The 23,454-nt window shown below is 42.3% G+C and overlaps 1 protein-coding gene across 1 annotated transcript; it reads right to left on the reverse strand.

Moving 5' to 3' along the window:
- Positions 1-10,465: 10,465 nt before the first annotated feature.
- On the reverse strand, positions 10,466-22,845 carry mapk6 (mitogen-activated protein kinase 6). The gene is made up of 8 exons (XM_085404910.1): positions 22,692-22,845; positions 21,009-21,922; positions 20,567-20,884; positions 14,451-14,595; positions 13,913-14,077; positions 13,581-13,776; positions 13,286-13,403; positions 10,466-12,916 (listed from the first exon to the last, which is right to left on the reverse strand). The coding sequence occupies exons 2-8, from the start codon at positions 21,243-21,245 to the stop codon at positions 11,819-11,821; spliced, it is 2,277 nt and encodes a 758-aa protein (XP_085261036.1). The 5' UTR covers positions 21,246-21,922; positions 22,692-22,845; the 3' UTR covers positions 10,466-11,818.
- Positions 22,846-23,454: the final 609 nt, after the last annotated feature.

Consider the following 23,454-nt stretch of genomic DNA (forward strand, 5'->3'; position numbering starts at 1 on the left):
GATGGGCCGATTCTGGACCACGGGTATTGTGTTTGACACCCCTGCTCTAATCTGTTTTTAATAATTAATTTTTTTAAAACACCTGACCAGGTGTGGCAGTTTCTCTTCCGCTGAAGTGTCCTCACTGGTATTGCGTACTGGTGATGGCATCCAACACGTCCCTAACTCCACCCTATATCATAACCTCCTGAAACAACCCCTATACTGCCGGTAAAACGTCTATAATGGGGCAGGGGTCTGGAAGAGACCCCAGAAGGTGCAAGAAAAGAGCAGGAGTCCCTCCTTCAGGTAAAAATGTTGAGGATCTGTTTTGAACAAAGCCATGTAGCATATTAAAAGTAAAGACTGTCAACCTGTATGCACAAAGGCAAAGGGATCAGCATCCAGGATTGTACCCAGATCTCTGCAGTAAAGGTGCAGTTGAATCCATTTTAAGTATTGAGTTGGCCCATTCATTTTGTGTGCTGGTAATTGTTGCTTTGTTTTGCGGTTGGAGTTGCAAAGGTATGATCTTAGGTCTGGATTACTGTTGCAAAACAGTGAAAGGGCCAGTGATGGAAGCAGATACCGGTAAAGCTTTGTGGTTTTGATGGATCATATGGGTGGGGTGTTCAACCAAAATGCTTTTTTTTAAACCTGAGACAAACTATGAGTGTAAATATGTGTTAATTTACCTGTGATTAAAACTCAATTACTGGGCTCTTAAAAGAACAAATGGTAGCCGAGCTCTGTTTGGTTGCCTTTTTTATTAGTTATTTTGTGGCTCCAAGCAATAGGAAAAAAATACATATTTAAAGTGAATGGCTGTGAAAGCTAGTCGTATGATTTCAGTTTTTTTCTTATCCACACAGCAGCCTGGAGAAACAGACCTGAAAGCTGCAAATAGCTTGATCTGTTTCCCAACAAGCAGAACAGCTCAAGTTCATGTGCCTTGCTCAAGGGTCACAACTTGCATCAATAACAGCAGGAATTGGGAAAGTTGGGTAAAGGTGACACCACTTTGGATTAGAAGGAATTGAGGAAAAGTGTGGGGGTTAGCACTGCTGCTTCAGAGCAAGAAGGTCTTGGGTTCAAATCCACCATGTAGTTAGGGCCTTCCTGTGTGGAGTTTTCATGTTTTCCCTGTGCCTGTTTGGGTTCTCTCCGGGTGCTTCGGTTTCCTCACACAGTCCAAAGACATGCAGTTAGTGGGTTAACTGGTGATTCTAAATTGCCCATAGGTGTGAACGTGAGTGTGAATGGTCATCTCTCTGTGTTAGCCCTGTGAGAGACCGGTGACCTGTCCAGTGCGTATCCACCTCTTGTCCTAAGACAGACAGGATCGATTCCATGCTCTGTGACCCTAAATTAGATGGATGGCATTTCTTACGGGCAAAGAAATCAAATATAGCTCCCTCAACTGTGACATTTGTTGAGGGAGCACACACACACACACACACACACACACAAAAGGGTGTGACCTTGACCCAGTTTTCACCCAAATTAAGTCAGCTTGAGGTGTTACTGGTGTCTACCATTCCACAAAATTTTAAAATGACATCTTGAAGTCTGTGGCTGCTAGACTCCTAACAAACAGATAAAGAAACCACAACTGATCGTATACTCCCTCCCTTGTGGGAGAGAAAAATGTTACTCCAAATAGTTTTTTGTTCTCCACATAGTAAGCAGCCATAAAGTCTACAGTTACCAATTCTGGGTAAGTCATTGAAAAAGCTTAAAGGTTTTTCCATAGTGATTTAATGGTTCAGGTTTTTCCTTTAATTTGTCACCCATCTGTGCATTTGTGTAAACTGTCTCTACTGCTGCTTTTCTTATCAGTAGGTGGTGCGAGGTTGGATCCAGAGGTGCAGACGTGAACCGGTGTGAACCTGTGAGTTCCAGTGTCATGGATTTGAGTTCACCATCCTCAGTGACACTGGTGCTGTTGTTTCACAGAGCTGCTCGCAACAGCACCAGATCAGTTCAAGAAATTAAGTCTGCTCACTTCCAGCCAAATTACTCAGCCAACATTTTGTGTTTTGACAAAACACGTATTTGCCTTCGTTAGAGCTGATCCAACATTCGCCATATGTGAACAGATAACCTGCTCGAAACCCTAATCACAGATAATATCACAAGCGATCTGGCTGTGAAATGCAGATAAATTTGGCAGAGAGGACGAAAACGAAGAGGGTGTCGCATCTCTATCTAAATTGCAAACACGAGCCTCACGAATGCCCGCGTTCATTTCACGGCAATCCTGCTTTCTGATTAAAGCTCGCCTGATTTTTTTACCTGTAGCCTCTGTAAAATTATAATGACGTCATTCTTTCTGAGAAAGTGGCACATTTCTTTTTTTTTTTGTAGGAAAACTGCATAATTCTAACTCATGAGATGAATTTTAAAGGTGTTTTTCCACAGCGGATCTAAAGTATATGCCGAGTGTCGTGATAATACCCTGCCTTCTGTCACCGGGGGTGGAAGAATCGCACAATTACCTCGAGGGCTCGGGAAGCTCTCTTGCATAAATCACATCCACTTTACGCTTAAAATATGTTAATCCATTAATATCAAAGGGCATCGTCTCTCCTTCAGCACACTCTTTGAGCTTTGTCTAATTTCTAATTCATTTAGACCCAAAGAAACATAATCAAATAACCACTGTTTACAAAATGTGTTTCAGTCTGAAGTGTCCACTTCAAGTCTCCCACACACCGAGTAGAAAATACTCCCCCAAAAGGTGATGATTTTATTTCATGTAGGAGTTTGAAGATAGGCAATAGTTTGCATCGTAATACCACTCAAATCCTTAAATTATCTTCTGAAGACATTATTCCTGCCCCCATTCTGCTTCTCCTTTGTTCTGTTTGTGATTGAAGACAGGTCAGAAAATCAGCTACCCTGCACATCGTGTTTCTGGAAACTCTTCTGTTGTCTGCAAAATACATGAACACAGATTTTAAACCAAGTAAATATGATCCAGAGTTGTCTCTTCATTTGAAAATGACAGGCTAGTTCTCTTTCACACATGCCCATGTCCAACATCACTTATACTGTAGATTCATTTTGAGATCTTTTAATTTCTAGTTACATGAGTTAAATATTTGTAGGAATCAAATCCCTGCTTGCACCTGACTCATTTTAGATTAGACTAGAAAAAGAGAAAATGTATTCTTTGTTTTTGAGTTTGAGTTTGTACAATCTTGAAAGTCAATAATTGGTAGGGCTCCATCTTTTTTGGATTTTAACTGCCTTTTGTTCTACTTTCTCTCAACACGATCACACACTGCTTCAGTAATGTCGAGGTCCAGGCTCTGGGGAGGCCAGTCCACAACTGATAGTGTTTACTGTGTGATTTTTCTACTGCATGGTGGATCTGGGATCATCTGACAGCACTTTTCTGTGATCATAATTCCATCAGTTTTCTGTCATACCTCTCTCCTGACCTCCAGACATCCCCCAATAAGACCTGTTGCCACCACATTTTCAGTCAGTTCATGTGTAATTTGCCATAACTCCAACTTTTCTTCCTGTTTCCCTTCTTTAGGAATGACATGATGATTTCTGGCGAGGCTTCAGTGAACAGTAGACAGATCAGCTGAAGAGCCAGATGCATCTCTCACATCCTGGTGAGATATCTGGTGTTTCCCACATTTTCTCTATTTATTAAGGACATGATTTTCAGTTCTTCTGCTGCAGATAGTTCTCAGTACTTCCTCAGATTTTTTTAGGATGCCATGCTAACACTTGCCAAGTTTTCGGCAAATTTCATGTCTGCCAGACTGTGTTATCTTTGACATTCCTCATGGACTAAAATAGAAGAATGAGAGCAAAATATCTGTTTTTTGAGGGGGTTTTGGCAACAAGCTGTTGGTAACAAACTGTCTAAAGATAATCTAAAAGATTACATGTATTTATCTGTGGCTACTCTCGCCCGTGTTTTTCTTAATTGCTGTTGTGTCATTTTAACATGTGTTTGTCTCACTTTTTCAGTTTTTTGTAAACAGCTCTCTTTGGAAAAAAAGACATCTTGATTTCATTGAGAATACCTGTTTAAATTAAAGATTTATTAATAATTATAATAATAATTACAGAAATAGTTAGGCACAGTCCTTTGACGTTGTTATGAAAGAAGATGTGTTTATGCCTCAGTCAATAAGAAGGCAGTAAAACTGATGATGATGATCCTCGGTCTAATTTAAGAAAACTGGCGTGAGAACGACTCAGGTCACGATCGGATGGAAATATTTACCAGAAGCAAAATTACGTAAACACTGGAGGTGAAACATAATTTGTGATGCTTCCTCATTTTTTTCTTTTCTGTCTTTCTTTTTTCTGGATGAATCAGCAGAGAACACTGCATCGCTACGTTTTTCTGTAAAGTGCAGGTGTACCCTGGTAGGTTTTATAACATGCACACACACACAGACACACACACACACGGACGCGTAAGCGTGTATGCATGTTTAAGTAGTACTCTTTTGTGCCTTCTGTGGTGGAAAATGCATTATGCTGAGCTTCAGTCAGACAATACAGTGTAATGTGCGTGGCAGTCTGCTGCCGAGATACGCATCAGCTGTGTACCTCTGTTGTAAACTGAGCTCTCTGTGTGTCTGTAATGACACCGCAGTGGAAAAAAGTCCACTTCCTGGACAAGGTCAACATTGTTTTGGAAAAAATAAGGACTCATTATTATGGCAGGAATGTGTGCAGGTTTTTGGGGGTTTTTTCTTTAGCCCTGCTTGGAAAACTGGCCACTGTGTGGAAAATGAGGACTGATAAGACTCTCTCTCCCCCTCTTTCTCTGACTCACTCTTTCACTTTCATTTTTTTTCTCAGTCATGCTCAGCCACATAAATACAGATCTGCCATTACTGGTCAAAGGCTTGGGATCACTTCAAAAGATCCTTTTTTGATAGAAAAGCACATTTATTATTGTCTAATGGAACAATATATTGATTAGAAATTGTTTAAATAACAATGAATTCCTAATGGAGTCACAATATTAAAACCATTGACAGATGACTTGAATAACAGTCATTATCCTCTTACAGTGCAATGTTCTTCTGGGGAACTTTGGGCCCTGTCTCTTTGACTGAGTGTGCAGTGTTTTGGTAATCATGCTCCCTGATGGCAGCAGCCTTGCCCAGCTGGACAGCGTTGACCCAGCTTCCAAACATCTCAGATGTCAATGCAAAGCATCAGTGGGATGCTTTGGAACAAACCCAATCCATGGAGTCCCCAGACCACAACGCCCCAAAGCTGGACACCACAGAACAACCCAACGGGTCATGTGTACATGGGTGAGAGCACGAGGGAGGCCTGCACAATATTTATGTTTTCAACAGAACGGCAGTCAGAGAGTCAGCAGAGACAGAGCTGCAAAAACCAGTGCCATGTCTGAGGCTGACAAATAAAAGGAAAAGTTCTTAGCACTCTAAGGCCACGTTCACACTGCAGGCGAAAGCGCATCAAATCTGACTTTTTTGACCCTATGCGACTCATATCCGATCATGGTGTGACAGTGTGAACAGCAAAAAATCCAATATTTTCAAATCCGACCTGGGTCACTTTCGTATGTGGTACTGAATCTGATACATATCTGATGTTTTAGAAAGCGACTGCTGTGTGAATGGTCATGTCGCATTAAATCCGTCTTTTACGTCACTGACACAAGACAGACGCCTATTATCAGCGCCCGAGAAGACATCGTGAACGCTTCCTGGCCATCCAGTCTAGATGTTAGTGAAACTGTTGGAAAGACAGCGTTGTGGAAACGTGAACATTTTATTTGTACTGTATAATCTGCAGATTCTGACAGAAATCTGCAACTATCCTTTGAAGCACCGCTCCTCTAAAACAGCAATAAGGATCATTATTAGGCCAAATGTAAATAACAACATAACTTTATAACTTAAAGCAAAATTGGAAAACGTAAAGTCTGAAACAAGTGTTTCATATTAAGGCCATCAGTCAAACAATAGTGTTTGGTCTGGGTCTAAACAGAGCGCGTTGTGTGTGACGTCTTCTTTTGCGCATGCAGGCCGCTTTGAGGGTTCACACTAGAGCGCGTTTGCTGTCACATTTTATTTGTAGTGTGAACAAGCAAACAAAAAAATCGGATTTGATCAAAAAATCGGAATTGAGCATTAAGACCTGCAGTGTGAACAGAAGGAGGTAGTTTTGCGGCTATTCGGAGACTGTAATCATAAACCATTCAGCCCAATGGTTTAATGATCAACTAGCCATCTAACATTATGTACTTGCATAACACAATGTGCCATTGAAACACAGGAGTGCAATATTCCATTAAATATCATAAACAGTTTATAATTAGTGATTGTGTAATTAATCAGAATTGTTTATTCTTTACACAATTCTAAGAAAGAAAAAACATACCAAGAGCGCTGTGCTAACACTGCTCCATAACAGTGGTCTAAATTTCATAGGTACCTTAAAGTAGCACCAGCCAGAAGAGGGTGTGCATATAACACAAACGTTGCATCTATGACTCAGCGTACCTCATCTAAAGCATCGCCGTAATAATTGATTATGAACGAACAGTCGACACAGTGAGAATCTGTAGACTTTCTGAGACCTGAACCTTTAGTCCTGCACACAGCAGGTGATTCCTTCTCAGGGACTCTTTTTGTTTTCCTTGCAGACACGCTGAGAGGGAAGTGAGGAAACTCTCCCCAGAATGCATGTCAGAGATATTATAACAAAGAGAGGGAGGGAGAGAGCATGATGGCACCTAAAGAATCCAACACTGGGATTTATGGGAGAACTGTGCAACAGCAAAGATGGTCTCCAAAAAGAACACGGATATATTTAAAACCTTATTTGTGGGCCAAAGTCTGCAAACCTGTTTAAGCTGTTTCTACTCAGAATACATGCTTGAAATTAAAGTTCATTTAGATCAAGCTTCAGCATAATTGCCCAAGTAAGTGTTGGGAAGCATTTCAGTAGTGGCAGACTAGTTTCAAGAAGCACTTTGGTCCTAATAAATCACTTTATTACTACAATCTAATTTAGTAAAATGGAACATGTTGATTGTATAACACCACAAAATGTCATATTTTTGTCCTTTCCGTTGCTTATGCACACACACATGCACACAAAAGAAAATTGTTTCATAATGGACCCTCTTCAGCTAAATTGGTCGTCTCTGTGTAATAAATGGGCTTCACTGGGAACAGCTGTTGCTACTCTGCAGGCACAGGGAACATTTTGTGACGAGGACTCTGTGAATATCAACGGGTTTTTAGATTGTTTTTCTCTGATTAAGGGCACATTATTATGTTAGCTGCTGTTGTTTATCACAGCGGCCCCAAAAGTGCTTCGAGTCCTAAAGTGAGTGCCGGCGCGTTTTCGTTCTCTTCTTAAAACGACGAGTATGAAAACGACTTTTATTTTGCGTACTGTGACTTTTTCTACAGTTTGGATTTCAAGTTTTAAACAACACTGAAAGACTGGCTGCTGTGCATCCAGCAGTCTTACCAGCACGTTTCTCCTTTAGGAGGCCAGAAAAGGGTTCGTGTCTCCCCCCCTGCCCTCCCAGCCACACAATGACTGCTTTAATTTCCATTACTGGAGAAGCAGCCAAGCTGGAATGTATTAATATAAAGTGCATGATTCAAGTCAGAAGTACTGCAAATATTCGTTCCCCTCCACTATACAGTGTCTCCCAGTTTGAGGAGAATCTGTAACTGTGATGTCAAAGCTTAGAAACGACACATTGATATCAGTGGTCGGGACAGGCTGTAATTTTGGCCAGAGTCGAAGCTTTCAAAGTGGCGACGTCTATATTTATAAAGGCACTTTGTGTTCTAACTTTAGTGACCGGTGCTCAGCACAGCTCTGGTCTGAATATGGACACACATCCTGACACCGTGCAGCCATAATGAGCAGTCTCGATTTGTGGCAGATAACTGCCGGAAGCTTTGTCCCTACGTTTGTTCAGCCCGAGTGCAAAACCTGCAGCCAGTGCCAAGCAGGTCACCGCTTTTACACGAGGTATTTTAGGGCTCGCCGTTGAAGGAAATTCTGTGGAAGCTTAAGCAGTTCCTCATCTAGGAGTTTTAATTGGCTTCCCAGGAAAGAGAATAGCATTCATAACCTTGAATTAGGAGGCGATGTGGTAAGCTACTGTCAGCTGATTGATGGTGAGTTGAGCTGCTTATCCTGGTGCTGCTGGATTTTATTTTTAACCTGGTGGCACCTGACAGGCCCAGGGCATGAGGAAGACCTCGGGTGGGGAATGACAACAGAGAGGATCGACACATAAATCTAGGCAAATATGAAGCTGCAGTAAAAAGAAAAAAAATACTGCAGAGGGAAGATGTGGAATACGTGCTGTTGTGGTGGAAAGAGTGCTTTCTTCAGAGTGTTTGGCCTACATTTGGTTGTTGGGCACGCCTCTTACTCTTGCACTTGATGCAAATCAGGTGTTGGCTTTCATCTCAGTATTCAAGCAGGGTTTAATCACAGTGGCCGCGTCTTGTGTCGTTACTAGGAAGGCAGAAAAACAAGACAGAGCTGGCCTAATTTTTTCGCAGCACGAAGTAGCTGCGGTGAAAAATCCAAGCCCAGCTGTAGCTGATTACTGAGGGACAACGGGTTCCAACCTTTGTACCACGATTCCCCCCCCCCTCACTCTCTAATATTACTTTAAATTACTTTAAAATAAAGACTCTTGCCTGCTCAGAGGACTGTGCACACTGTAAGGCAGTATTAAAGCAGTTTGCCCTCAATGGGCAAACAGTAACATATTAAGAGAAGCCTTGCCACTCAAAACAAACGCATTCTAGCCAAGAGTCAGCCAGAGGCTCGTGAGCTCTGGGTTAGAGACGTGCTTAACTGGGTAAAACAGCTTCTGCGTGACCAGACTTTATATGCTTCACTTCACTTTGTGGATCACATTTAAAAATGTTCAAATGGGGATTTCAAGTTTTATAAAGAGAAAGAGCATTGGTGTGTACTGTGACCTGGGAGGGGCTCTTTTACCCTCTAAGGGTGACTCAGTACTGTAAACTAGCAACACAAGCACTGCACATAACTTATATAGACCACGAACATCAAAAACACACACTTTGAGAACAAACCACAGGGATTATGTGTGTGCAATAGTGTATTACAGTAACGTAACAGTGCCGGGTATCACGGGACAGCCTGTCACTCAATCAGCCTCACACCCAGTGCTGTCCCTCTGCAGTGTAACGGAGGAAGAACCGCCGTTTACGCAGCATCCCTCGCGTCGGTTATCTGTCCTTCGCTACACCACCACACTCCTCTTCCCCTATCACAGACAGGCTGTTTCCCTGTGATATGTTCATCCAACTGTTGCGCTCAAGTTCTATAAATGTTTTTTTACAATGTTCACGTTCATGACTTGGCACGGAGTGGCATTGGCAGATTTTGACAACTAGATAAACTGTTCTGCATGTGATGACATACACAGTGGATTAATGCTGCCATGTTTTGGAGAACAAAGCGTTTCTACTGCCAGAGAATAAATGAATAAAAACTGGGAGGCGCTGTCACAGCAAGAGGATCTCCAGGCGGGGTCCGGAGTTTCTCCCAGTCCCCGTGCCTACACAGAATCTCTCCAGGTAGTTTAATTAAGATGCGAATCGTCTCCGTTTTCAGCTCTTCGATAAACTGGAAGTACCCTGCCTTTTGCGCCATGTAGCTGGGATAGGCCTCAGCTCCACTGTGATCCTGGACATCATAAGCAGTTAAGAAAATGGATGACTACAAACTGTAGACAACCGTGTTTAGCGACTAAAACATTTTCCAATGCTAAAAGAGAAATGCCCATTCTCGTGCACAAGTACTAACTTGTTTAGAAAGATTTGGCTTTAAGACAAAATCATGCCATCCAAGAATATGAACCAAAGCATCCCAATCAGCCCACTGGTTGATTAAAACTGGCTCTACCTCACTTAGAATCACTGCCTTTAATGTGAGCCAGACAAGCTTGTCTTTGCACATTTTAGTACACCCACCCCCCAAAAATCCAAACAACCCTACGATCCTGCACGATTGATGTGAAAATGAACTGTCAGAGTGACTTTGACAATGTCACCACACCCTACAAAAACCTATTATTTCTCCACAGTCCGATTTCATCTCGTGAAGTTGTTCCCTAACAGGAAGTTTGGAAATGTAGTTATGCTGCGTCGGTGTTAGAGAACAGGACTGTAGAATGGAAAAGTACTTGTCGTGTAATCCTGCTCGCTTCTCTGTAGCATTTTATATGAGAAGCAGGTGGAAACCAAGTTGGCAGCTTTGAAATATGGTGGTCTCAACCAGAGCTACATTTAGCTGGTGATTCAAATCCCGTGTCCCCAGCACTTCCAGTGAAATCCAGTCTGCTTACTTGGACTTTAAAAGTGGCACGTAGATTTGGCGGCACGTCTTCTCCAAGGACCAGGTTTATGACGGGGCCAATCCCCGATCAAGAACAAGGAAGAAGAGGCTAAACTCTCTGCCAATAATTTTTATTGAGATATTTTGTAGAACAGGGGAACCAATGATTACAAAAAAAGTCCGTAAGTGTTCTACATGCTACACCTTAACCTAATTTCATCATGCTTGCCTGGAAAAAGTACATAGAAATTTAACAAACAAAAAACAAAAAAGTACAATTAAAACTGACGTACATTATACTCACCATTAACTGTACCTTTCTCCTGCCTCCATGCACGCAACTTTAATTTTATTTTATTTTTTTACATTTGGATAAAAAAAAAATTAAGACTTTTAGGCGCTTCTTTAAACCATAAAATAATTTTTTTCTCCACTAAAGACAAAACGCACCCATTTTTTAAAAAAAAGAAAAAAAAAAAAGATATCCATTAGAACAGTATTGATGGAAAATGGAAAGCCTCGACTTCAACATAACACATGAATATGCATCCTACCTTAAAACAAAAGAACACTTGCACGCCCGTATAGTGCCAAAAATGAAAATGGAAGTCTGCCCAACTCCTCAAATCTTCAATAATCACATTGAAATAACACATTTTGATAAAATAAATAGCGCACATTTTGCTAGAAATAAATAAATGATTACTGAAACACCTCACTATGTTAATTGCTAAAGTGAGACAGATTTCATCTACGCGACCACTTCATTTCATGGTATGAGGATGGTCATGTGTGTAAAGCACTAGTGCGGCTTCGAGTGTCTCTCGCGGCTGTTACCTTGAGGTAGATAACACATTTACATTAACGCCTACGATAATGGTTGCTGCTGGCATCATGTGTCAGATTTACAGTATGAAAGGGTTTTCAAGGAAGCTTTCTTCAGGGAAAAAAAAAATGTCAGAAGGTCAAAGAATATTTTAAAAAGAAGGAAAAACAAAAAAAACATGACGAACAAGACACCCCACCCCAGGAAAGGCTGTTTGAGAGCACTTTAAAACCCCACAGCAATGTTAGCGTCTACCTTCCTTCTTTATGTCACACCCAGAACGGCCAAACTTCATCTCTTAAATCCTCTCTACCTCATCCTCCCTCCTCTAGATACTTCTTTCCCGCTCCTCTTTCATCTACAGTACTTAAATGTGCGACTGACATGCCAGTATAGCAATGAGGGTGTAGACATTAACCCATGAAGGCCTGGTGATCAAGGCTCAGAGTGATGATCAAAACTCTTTAAATAAAATCACCCTTTTCGACTCTTTAAAAAAACAAACAAACAAACAAACATAATAATAACAAAAAAAAAGGTATGAAATGATTCAAGTACAGTATACCATATTATTTAAAAAAAAAAAGCAACATAAAAACAAAACTGCCTAGATTTTGCACTGTGAGGAAGATATACATTTCCTTAATTAAGATGTTTGAAGATGCTGCTGTACGTTTTGTGGGCAATTTGTGGGGAGCATTTGACAGCGCAGGGGGTGAGGGACGCCTGGATGGATTTTAGAGGCAGTTCATCAGTGCTGTCAAAGCCAGGAAGGGCCAGAGAGTCCAGCTGCATATTGAGCACAATCTCCGTGCTTCTGTCAAGGAAGCTCTCGTCTAGCTCTCTCACCACCGGGGACCCAATCTGCGGGCTGGCAGTCTCGGAGACGGCTTCTTCCCTCCTGCTGAACAGGTGGTCCAGGTAGCTGGTGTAAGGGCTTTCCTTCTGGAGGTGGTCCTCTTTGCCAATGTCCCAGCACGCTTCGTCTATCAAAATGCCATTCTCTCCGACCGTGTCCCCAGAGCTCTCCCAGGGGCGAGCAGGCCAGACGCAGTCCCCGCCGACCACTCCCAGCCCTCCGCCACCTAGCTGGGCGAGATTTACCAGGCACTTCTCCTCCTTCTCCTGACTTATGGACTTGGACATAGAGGTTGAGCGAGGAGCCTCGAGCTGGGAGACAGAAAAGTTGAGCTCGTTCAGGAGGCCCACCTCATTCAGGAGCCCCACATCGTTGAGCAGGGTCACCTCCTGACAGGGCTCCGGCTGCAGGCTCAGCTTGATGGTGCTGGCAATGAAGGAGTCAAAGTCAAAGCCTTGGTTCTGCTGGCTCTGAGGCTTTTCCGTCTGGTGTTTCTCTTGCACTTTGTCCTTCTCTACAGGGCTCTTCTCTGCCTCCTTTAATGCGATCTGAGCCTTTACCAGCCCGTTCTTCTCGCATTTGCTCTTGGACTTGCGGTCTGCCTTCTCCTTGCTCTGCTGCTCCTTCCAGTTGGAGAGGTCGATGATAAGCTTGGGTTCGTAGTAGTGGTTGACTTCACTGTCTCTCCAGATGAGGTTGTCCAGGTAGGAGGGCGACACAGCCTTGTAGTTACAGGTGTGGCTACACTGCAAGTCACAGTATTTGTTCTCGTGGTGGTCATCCTGCCAAGATCTCTCTAGTGGGAATGGGGTTGAGTAGTCGAAGGACGGCTCGTCCAGGAACTTCTCTCGATCTCCATCAGCATATTTACGAGGATCCACCTAGAAAAAGACAACAGCTACCTTTCAGAATCTGATCATTTAAGTCAGTACTGATTTAAATCCAATTTATATTAGTAAGGAATGAGCTCTCTTGCACCTAGCTTTTTTCAGACATGGATTAAGCCTATCCAAACAAAAATACATGTAAAATTCAAGGAAGGCCGCCTCTGAAATAATGTTTATTTATGTTAGCAATAAAGCTCAATCTATGAATGGGAACCCGGCCTTAAGGCTTTTATTGATGTATACCGCTTTAAGATCAATCCAATACTTGCTTCCTTGCCCAGAATTAATCACCCTTAAGGTTCTGAAAAAGCAGTGAAAATAGTTTTGATAGTAGGTTTGAAGCGTTTGTCAAAAATAACTCACCTGGACGACCTCTTCGTCCGTTACATCGGAGAGTGCCCTTGGGTCAACCTGAACTTCGTCTGGGTCATGGGTGCTGTGCAAGTGCCAGTCAGCTTCTGAGAACTGGCTCTCATGATACCTAATGGATAAAGAAATAGAAAGACTTCATTAGCAACAGTCATATACAGACTAAGTTTGCAAATAAACTCTAGTCAAACAGTGAGAGCTGCTCACTTGCAGCAAGCACAGCAAAACAAATTCCGCTGAAGTTAATCCCAAGAGAATATGTGAGAGGGAAATAAGTGAGAAGGCACACCTGTCACAAGTGTGGCTGTGGCTCTGGTCCATGAGCAGGATATCATCTACCTCATCCTCAATGTGAAAGGGGTGCAGAGACACAGGCTCATCCAGGGGGAAGGAGTAGTCAGCCATATAGGGGTGTGCCAGGGCCTCTTCCGCAGTCAGACGATCCATGGGGTTAAAGGTCAGGATCTTCTCCAGGAAATCAAGGGCTGTAAAGGAGAAGGACAATGAGATTATCAAGCTGGAAATACGAGATGTGATCTATGAAGTACACGACCATGACCCTGGGTTCACAAGCACTTCATAAGGCTCCAAGTACTTCTGATTAATTAAAGTGGTACTTACCCTGCGGACTGACATCAGGCAGCAGTTTGGCCAATGGTGTGTGAGGCTTGGTCATGTCATTGCGGATAAAGACGGGAATTACGCTATGGAGCTCCTGGCGGTCTTCGTCTCGTAGTACAGGGATTGACTCCAGGATCAGCTGCATCTGTTCCAGTTCGTGAGCTCCTGAAACAGCAAACAGAAATATTATGGAGTTTTTTAGAAGAGAACCCATGACTCAACTTCTGCATGACTGAGGGAGTTTGAGTGAGGCAGCCTCGATTCCCATGATCTGCTTCAGATCATGGGAATTGAGATTTCATTTGCCTTGTGGTCAGCTCAAGGCTGTTTTAACAAGAACAGTCTCTCCCTGCACCGGCCGAATACGCAAAGTCAAACCAGACTGTCTGGTTTACCATGTGTTTAACAAACAAAATTAGCATATGTGTCATCACACCTATACTTGACATTTAACTCTGTCACTTGAGCCACCTTAAAGACTGATTTTACACAAGGTGTGAGGAGTGAGTCTGACATAACAAACTGAGTCAACATTTACCTGCAAACAGGGTTTTCCCTGTGAGCATCTCAGCAAAGATGCAGCCAGCAGCCCACATGTCGATGGCTTTGGTGTAGTTGTTAGGAGAGAGCAGCAGGCGAGGAGATCTGTACCACTTTGTGACAAGACCTTCAGAGAGATGGCCCTGTCGTGGTGGGAAACCAGACATTAATTGTAACCCTCTAAAAAATACATTACAGTACTGGAAATAGTGCAGCATTATCATTATTATTATTGTTATTATTATTTTTTTATGAGTGACAAGTTACTTTCAGTTTGTTTTCATTCAGAGGTAAGATGCTCATAAGTCTGCAGTGATTCACAATAAAAGCTATGTAGAGCTGGGCGAGAACGATAACGACATGTATCGCGATATAACTTTTACTCGATAGAGAAATTAAGCTATCGCGATAGACCTCGCCGCTCTTGTCCTCAAAAAAATAAATAAATAAATAAAAGGTCAGCCAATCCAAATTAAGTAGCGCAGAGCCGAACCAATCACAGCCGCAGCGTCACGTCGCGTGACTTGTTACGTACAGCACAAGTGCCAAGCCGCACGTGTGTTTGTTTGGGAAGCAGCCAGCGGGTAATGGAGCCAGCGCGTAATGGAGGAAATGAGTGTGCCGACTAGAAAAATCAACCGAGCGTGACCGAAGAGAAAACAGATGATGGTTCCAATGCCGGAGAGATTGTCAAACGGAAGAGCCATAGAAGTTCCGTAGTGTGAAGGTATTTCGGCTATTTCAAGTCTGACAAAAAACAGAGTAGCGTGCACTGTAAATTGTGCCGAAAGCAAGTCTGGAAATACAATAAACTGGTGCATGCGTCACACTGTGCGCCACGTTATTGTTTCGGTGAAATGAATTTCTACAATACTGTTAATTCTACTCTCTGCAGTGTTTAAATGCTTACATATACACACAGTTACTGTCCGTCCACACATACGACTCGGTTCTGCTTCTATGCCCCAGCTTTGTTTACTTTTTCCCACCGAGGCTTCTAGACTTCTGATTGGCCAACATTTCGGCACGGTTAGGAATCTAGCGCCACCTGCTGCTTTGGCATGTTCATAGCAGCGTTTTCCTTCATTTCTGCCTTTATGTGTGGACGGGATTATTTTTTAAAACGAAAACGGAAAATCTCAGTTTTCAAAAATACCCGTGTACGTGTGGACGTAGCCTCAGTCTCTGACTGGAAGCGCTAATTCGTCATTCGGCTTTTGTCAGACTAAAGTAACTGTTAAAACTGTTTGAAAAGCTCAGCTATACAACAAGGAGAGATTGAGAATTTCCTTTTAGTTCTCAGTTTATTTGATATTGACAAAAGTTAGTCAGTTTTGTCTGTTCTTCTGTAAAACAAACTAAGATTTATTTTTAGAATTAATATTTTGTTTCTAAGTGGAATTGACAATTTAGTCTGTTTTGTTTGTTCTATTTTGAAACTTAAACGCTTTAGTGGCTGCCTTTTGTGTAGTTTGCAATATTTGCCTTTATTTATCTGAAAAAGTCTCATGTTCCTTAAGTACATCTACCCTGTTGAACTTATTATGGGAAATAAATATTTAAATAAAAACAAGCTGCTGATTATTTCACATTTTACTTGTGAGCAACGGCACATTTAAATCTTACAAATATAGTTATTTGGCTTATATCGTGATAGATATCGTTATCGCCTGAAATGAAAAAAAAAAACATATCGTGATATGAAAAAATCTCATATCGCCCAGCTCTAAAGCTATGATTACCCTTGTTTCATGTACCTCCACGTTTGCCACACAATACAGGTAACAGGAGATGTGACACTATCCTGCAAGTCTGTGCTAAACATTCAGAGCCCTGTGCCATCTCCTTAACAGCCGTACTCTGTGCTGGTCACGTACACCACACAGCATACAAAGACCCCCCGCCCAAAAAAGAAGAGACCAATGAAAAGAGGGGAGAGCAGGCCATGTCAGCAGTCTGAGCAGGATAATACCCCACTGCCACTAACCTGCACTCAAACAGTGCCTGACTAGTCACAAGGCCAGGAGGGCACCAAGCATAAAGGAAGCTGACCTCTGTATGTGTGTCTACTCACTCAATGGGGGGAGGGGGAGTGGTAAAACAACACCCTTGCTGCGCTCTTTTTCCCCCCCACATGGAGTGGTAGTTTGTGGGACCAAAATGGACTGCTCACCACTGTGGGAGGCTCCCATTTCTGCCCAAATTTAGCCACAAATACTTGATGTCATCCTATCCTTAAGTGCCTGCAAGCCCTTGTTTTGATGGGACCTATAAATGACACGACATGTATTCCTTCCTACAGGTAACCAGCTAATCCGTCTGTCCGAGAGAAGATTGTAAAGAGGTGGGGGGAATTAAGAGATAGTCTGGCACATAGACAGGTCATACCTAGTGACTGGGACCAGAACCCATTCTGAGAAGCAGCTGGTAAAGCCGACCTGTGAGATTGTGTTTACGGGGGAGAAACACACACAACCAGCTTAACAGAGAATGTAAATTAGGTTAGCTTGAAAGAGTCATTGCAGAGAGTAAGGACAATGCGTAATGGACTCTGAACTAAAAGGAACAGATTAAAGTTTGCCTACCAGCTAAGTGCATAAAGTGCATTAGGTGAACCTTCCAGCTCAATTCTTTTACAGATTTTCAAGCGGACCATTCACCATAAAGCTTTAAAGCATTAACAATGTCAGTACCTCCAGCAGCAGCTGGTGAATAACTTCACTACTGGATCTACAACAGCTCAGGCTGACATTTAATGATTCACAACTAGGCCTCTCCATGTGACAGGCTGTGGTTAGTCAGAGCAACCTCAAGCAGGTTTAACCAGATGTCAGTAAAGGTGGCTTCTGGAGAATCAGAAAGATCCTCCCCCACCTCCCAATCCAGGATAAAGCTGTTGACCGAAAAATAAGTAATCAATTTTGTTGCCAATACAGATTCACTTCCGAGTTCAACTGTCAAGTACTAAATGAGGAGGATGTGCGCCTAATAAATAAGAAAAAAAAAAAAAACATTTCCATCTGGATCTTTGGCTTCTCTGAATAATTTGTGATACATCTGCTTGCTGCAGAACAAGATTAAACTACTGTTTAAAATCAAGAAAGTACAGGGTGGAATAATCAAAACCAGCTCTCTAAAACTCATTGAGCCTGAAGTCAACTTTGCTGCATTTATTCTGAATCTTGTAAAGTCTGGCACCAGACAGGCCCAGTGGTAGCTAAATAACTGGGTCAAGTATGCTTTTTATTGCAGCTGTGGCTTAGAATTGTTCACTTTGATGAATGTGTGGCAGAAACAAACCTTGTGAAGGTCTTTTATAACATTCCTAACAACGTCACGGCTATCACCTCTATAGCATCTCAAATTACTGAAAATTATACCAAACCACAGGCAAGCACAAGATCACACTTTTTCAATATTCAATAGTCTGACAGGCAACATGCAAACAACTGTTTCCACAGCACAAAATTATGCGAATGTCTGACAAGTTTGCCACTTTTTTCTAGGCGTCATAAAAAGACAAACCTTTAAATGGTTTGCCAAGCCAAACGATCTCTCAGTGATAAATCACAAGAATAGCGAAGACTAGACTGGATGTCACTTCTAGAGAATGTATTTTTGACACACTCAAACTGCTTAACTTAGACACACAGTAAAAATTGTTAAAGCCTCAGCAATTCTTGTTTAAAACTGTTAAAAGCTTCTTTGACTGACTTTTGGTTCAGCTTAGTCTCTAGCTAAAGTTTGGGACAAGACTGAAAGCGAACGCAGGCTTTAGATCAGCTTCAAATAAGGCTCTGAGCAAGGCTCCCACAATGAGACAAAGGGCTGGCTGGGAAAAGGAGGGGAACTGGGGTTGGAAAAGTTGGATGAGTACACGTGAATTTTTGTCATTCTTGAGTATGAGCCACTATTAGGCGAGACCTCAAAGCTCACAGAGACAGAAACTGTTTCCCCACAGAAACAGGTAGTTGTGCTTAAAACAAAGCTATGCAGGATTATTAAAAGCCTAAAGGGAACCATGAGCTGTTGATGTCTTTTAGCCAAGGCATTATAAGAAAGAAAAAGCGTGGGAGGAAAGGATTAAACAAACGCCTGGTGAATGCACCACTGATGCATGAATCCAAGATCACATTACCGAAGCTAAACTAGAAACTGAAGTTCACTTGAAAAATAGAGCTGTTTTTTTTTTTAAGAAATGATGTTATTCAAATACATTGCACTCCAGCACTGCGTCTCGGACCCTATGCTCTAAGTAGAGGGTGGTCGTGAAAGAGCATTTGCCCCCCAGTGAATGTGGCATGTGGTCAACAGTAAAACCAACTGTTTTTTTAACACCTTCACGCTGTGCCACTGGTGTGTTATCTGGGGGTGCCAAGTTCATTTTTAAACACGCCTCATTTGTTCTTAGACACTCACTTTAAATGAGTCTAGGAGCCATAAAAAGGTGGTTGGTAAAGATACTAGCTTAACTTTGCCCCTTGGTACAGCTATTATCACAAAAACAATGAAAAAACCCAAAACAAAAACAAAACAAACAAAAACACAGTAAGGAGAGCTTCATGGAAAACCAGTTAGTCAATCTGACTATAGCGTTTCCATCTTTGAGCAAAACAGCAGTAATCTGCTGCAGTACATCTTTGAGCTCTGACCCCAGGCAAGCAGCTTAAGGAGGGAAAAAATAAAAACTTCTCTAAAGCATCTGGCCTGCTACAGACACTAAACTGTGAAGCTCTCATTCCTTCCCAGCAACTATTACCTTACTCTTCCTAGTGCGCAGTGACATACTGTCTCAAAAGACATGACTCATATGAAAACAGTCAGAGCTGAAAATGTGACTACATGACCAAAACGCAGTTTTCGTATTTAACTGGCAATTAAGCCAGTTATGGTAAACAAGGGTGCGTAAGTCTATTTCGAGGGATGCATTGTGTGGCAGGAGCCTGGATGAGTAATGGATATGAATGAGACAGTACCATCCAGTGAGATCACCCATCACTTGAGCCCCATTTCCCTTCTGTGACTAATCCGAGACACATGCAAGGATCTGACCACCTTAGCACCTCAAGAAGATCCGGGCAGAGACACAGAGGGAGGGACAGGCTTCCCAACCTAGATTTCCTCACATTACACCACCATATGGCCATCAACTGGAATTTCCTCATCCCTTTATAAAGGTGACAGCAACACACAAGAGCTACACAGGCCTCCCACGTGGCTGCAATTACACAGGCTGATCTATACTCTTCTCACACTGAAGACAGAAACAGCTTCTTTAATGCTACAATTACATTGCTTCACAGAACAAAGGTGGTTTTATAGAAAGCATTAAAATGTGTGCATTCAACAGATGGCGTGCCAGCATTTGGCTTTCTAAGCACGTGTTTACAGTAAGCATCTTTCAGAAACCAGTGAAAAGCCATGATCAAAGAAAACAGCAAGGGACACAAATGTCTTCACTTCTAAAAGTCTCATGCATGAGAATTTGCTTATTGGAGCAATGACCTCATGCAAAGAGAACTCATGCAAAGCATCCTCCTTTCAGATGTAACAAATCCTCAATTTTTATTTTTTAAGAGCAGGATGTCCACAACAAATTTTTGCAGCCTCAAGCCTTCGTCAGTTTTCTCTAAAAGCTGATGGAGGCGCAACGTTGAACTCTTCCGGTTTTGTGTCATTGTGAAAACATTACACCCCCCCCACACACACACACACACACCCTCCGCTGGAGATCCTATTGTAGCACGTCTTAATTAAGCCACATTATCACAAACTAATCTCCAATTCTTATCGTCTATACTTTTACATAATGGAAAAAAATGTTTCCCACGGCTTTGTTTTCAACCCTCACTTATGAGAAGGGAAGGCGAGGCCTTACCTCAAGGAACCACATCCTTTCTAGCTCACTTCCTGCTCAAAAAACTGCGTCACCCTGGGGAGTACCACATTACTGGGCAATAAACATCTCGTGTCAGAGCAGCAGAGCACTCGTATATGGGCAAAGAGTTCACCAGCGCTGCTATATTTGTTCTGCTTTGCGCTGTAGCCTGTGCTGCATTATAACCACCCATCATAAACCACAGCAGACCAGCAAAACTCTGCAATTGGTCTTACCTTGTGAGAGTAGTGAGGGTCCATAATGCGTGCCAGTCCAAAGTCCCCGATTTTAAGTACCAGGTCCTCCGTGTTGACAAACAGGTTGGCAGGCTTGAGGTCACGGTGCAGCACATTGGCAGAGTGGATGTATTTAAGGCCCCTGAGGAGCTGGTACATGAAGAGCCGGGCGTGATCCTCTGAGAGAAGGCCCCTCTCCAGTAGCTGACACAAATCAGTCTCCATGTACTCTTGCACAATGTAGACCGAGTTGACCTCCGTAAGAGACACCACATCCTCTGTTAGCCTGCGACCGCTGGGGCCCAACGTCTCAAACACCTAGTTCCATAAAAAGGAGGGTATGTGTTGATCATGAAGTCTTTTCATTTTCTGTCACAGCCAGATAAAAAAAAGATAGCAACGTTTTCTTTTTTTTTTTTAAACTTTGAACCTCCCAACATACCTTGACAATGTTGTCATGGTCGAGGCGTCTGATAATCTTGATTTCCCGGAGGGCGTGCTTGACGCTCTGGGGGTCAGTCAAGATAATTTTCTTCACGGCTACACGCTTGTCACAGTCAGTGTCAACTGCTGAGAACACGAGGCCATTCCCTCCATAGCCCAGAGGCTTCAAGTCCATGTAGCGAGAACCCAGGTCAAAGCCGTGGATGTTCATCAATGACTCAAACTTCTCTGCCATGACTTTTTGTTTTTGTGGGCTTCTACACCAAGCTTCTGCTATCTCTAATGTTAATCCTCTGGCCCGTTTCAAGCCCAATTTTCGCACTTAACAGAGGAATCCCCGCCCCCCCCCTTGCTTCAGAGGTTCCGCTGACCCCTGTACAGACGACTACCAAGTCACCCCCTCTAGCTGTCACTGTCAGATGCAAGGTTTTAATGTGTAGTCAAAGTTTCCTTCCATTTTGAGTAAGGAGAGAAAATTTTAAAGTTGAATTCATCCTCCAATCCTGAATGTGTGGATATATTTAAATGAACAGCTCTAAGTAAACTAGTGTTTGCAGACGGCAAATGGAATGGTCTTTGAGGCAAATTAAAGCGCACTGGCACGATCTTAAACTATAAAAGCACGTAATTGCATCCTCACAGTGCAAATACATTCAGTGTATGACTGGTCCTGAGCAGCTTCATGTGAGTAAACGCACTGCTAATTCTTTTCTTTCTTTCTTTCTTTTTTTCCTTTGTAAATATATGTATAGATCTGTCTGTGTAGTTTTCCTGTCAATTCACGTCGTCTATAAAAATTGAAATGAGTCTGGCCTTTAAGTCTCTAAAGTAATTCCTCAGCCTCAATGATCAGGTGGCTCTAGCTCGCCACAGTCGCAATCAAAACTATCCTCCATTTTACTTGGATATAACCTGAAAGACAAAGAAAAACAAAACAAAAAATAAGTGTGAGAACACATGTATTGTGCCAGAGCAAACTGGGTTTGAGCCCATCATTTGACACATTGTTTCCGTCTTCTATGAAGATGTCTCACTCTGTAAGGCTGACATGTGTTAGGGATTTCCATTAAGCAACAAGCTGCCTCGCTCGGCCGGCTTTTGAACGCGGTGACATTACGAGAAGCTAACCCCTCCCCCGCTCCAGTGACGCGCCTGCTAGTCCGGTTTTCTAGGTATCGTTAAAATTAAAGAGATAACATTTAGAAGCTTCACGAAGATCAGTATCCACGAGAGTACACGAATACTACACATTAAAGACGAATAACCGTGTTCACAGCGCCTACTTTTGGCCCTCGCCCGGTCTCTGTTGACTAGCTAGCGGGGGAGAAAAAAAAAAGCGAAGAATGGCAGAGTAACGGCAAGCAAGCGAGAGACCGCCGTTGATCTAATTTAGAACATAACCACGACCACCCTTTGACGTTAACATGAGCTAAATTATATGTGGAAAACATATCTCACTACATCACTCATTTTATATACTTAAAAAAAACATCAAGCCAGCGAGAAATGTGCCGACAGCGCGAACAAAGGGGTCGTTGTTGGCGGAGGCTTCTGACTACGTGGTACAGCTTTCCTAGCGCTAAGCAGCACAAAGCCGACGTCGATTAAACGGCTCGAATAACAGCGAATCCAACATAACATGTACATAATAATCAGAATCTATATATAACATGTTACTCACGGTCCTTGTTTGTTGCATTAGGCGGGCTATAGTTTTAATCAAACCCAGACGAGGTTTGACTGCGATCCGCTCCCGGTGCTATGCGGATCTGTTGCAATCGCCATTTAGGCTAGGTAGAGAAAGGCAGCAGCGACGTCACAAGGCCACCTTCACTGACTGTCGGAAAGATGTCTACTACGACTACGAGTCTTCAACAAACAATTTATTTTTACTTATTTGTTGTTTTCCCCAGCTTTTAGTTGCATACTAGCAGTTATTTACAAATAAATATTCCTGATTTATTTTTAAAATTATTATCAACCCACTATTACATTGATAGAGTACTGTAATTATCTCTAGTTCTAATACCCTAACCCCACTCTGGGTTCACTGGGTTCATTATTCAGACAAGAACATGCAGTGAGTTGGCACTGCTTCATAAATAATGAAGTTTAACTTAGATCATTTGCATTATTTCTAAAAATCATGAATTAATCACCTCATGTTTCTGATCATTTTTATTATCACAGAAACACAACTGTGTCATATTACTCATAATACATGTATTGATATTTTAGCAGTGTAATGAACAATTAAGTTGGTAAGCAGCTGAAATGTCAGCAACTGGTGATTGAATTGGTTAAAAAGAAATAAAAATAAAAACACAAAAAATAATCTATTGTTTCCAGCCCAGAACTTTGACAGTCAGATATATCTGTATCTATATTTATAGGTGGAGCTGTATGCTTCGAGCAGTACTTGAATACAGCAGGAATCATTCAAA

This window comes from Rhamphochromis longiceps, linkage group LG1, assembly GCF_057381845.1.
Source record: "Rhamphochromis longiceps isolate RC_006_pf linkage group LG1, R_longiceps_female_GT1.1, whole genome shotgun sequence".
Lineage (NCBI taxonomy): Eukaryota > Metazoa > Chordata > Actinopteri > Cichliformes > Cichlidae > Rhamphochromis > Rhamphochromis longiceps.

Excerpts from the sequence above, each read along its gene's own strand:
- mapk6 (XM_085404910.1), bottom strand. The coding sequence starts at position 21,245 with ATGGCAGAGAAGTTTGAGTCATTGATGAACATCCACGGCTTTGACCTG. Across the intron at positions 20,885-21,008 it reads ACCATGACAACATTGTCAAG|GTGTTTGAGACGTTGGGCCC; the intron begins GTATGTTGGGAG and ends TTATGGAACTAG. Across the intron at positions 13,777-13,912 it reads GCCTGATGTCAGTCCGCAGG|CCCTTGATTTCCTGGAGAAG; the intron begins GTAAGTACCACT and ends TCTCCTTTACAG.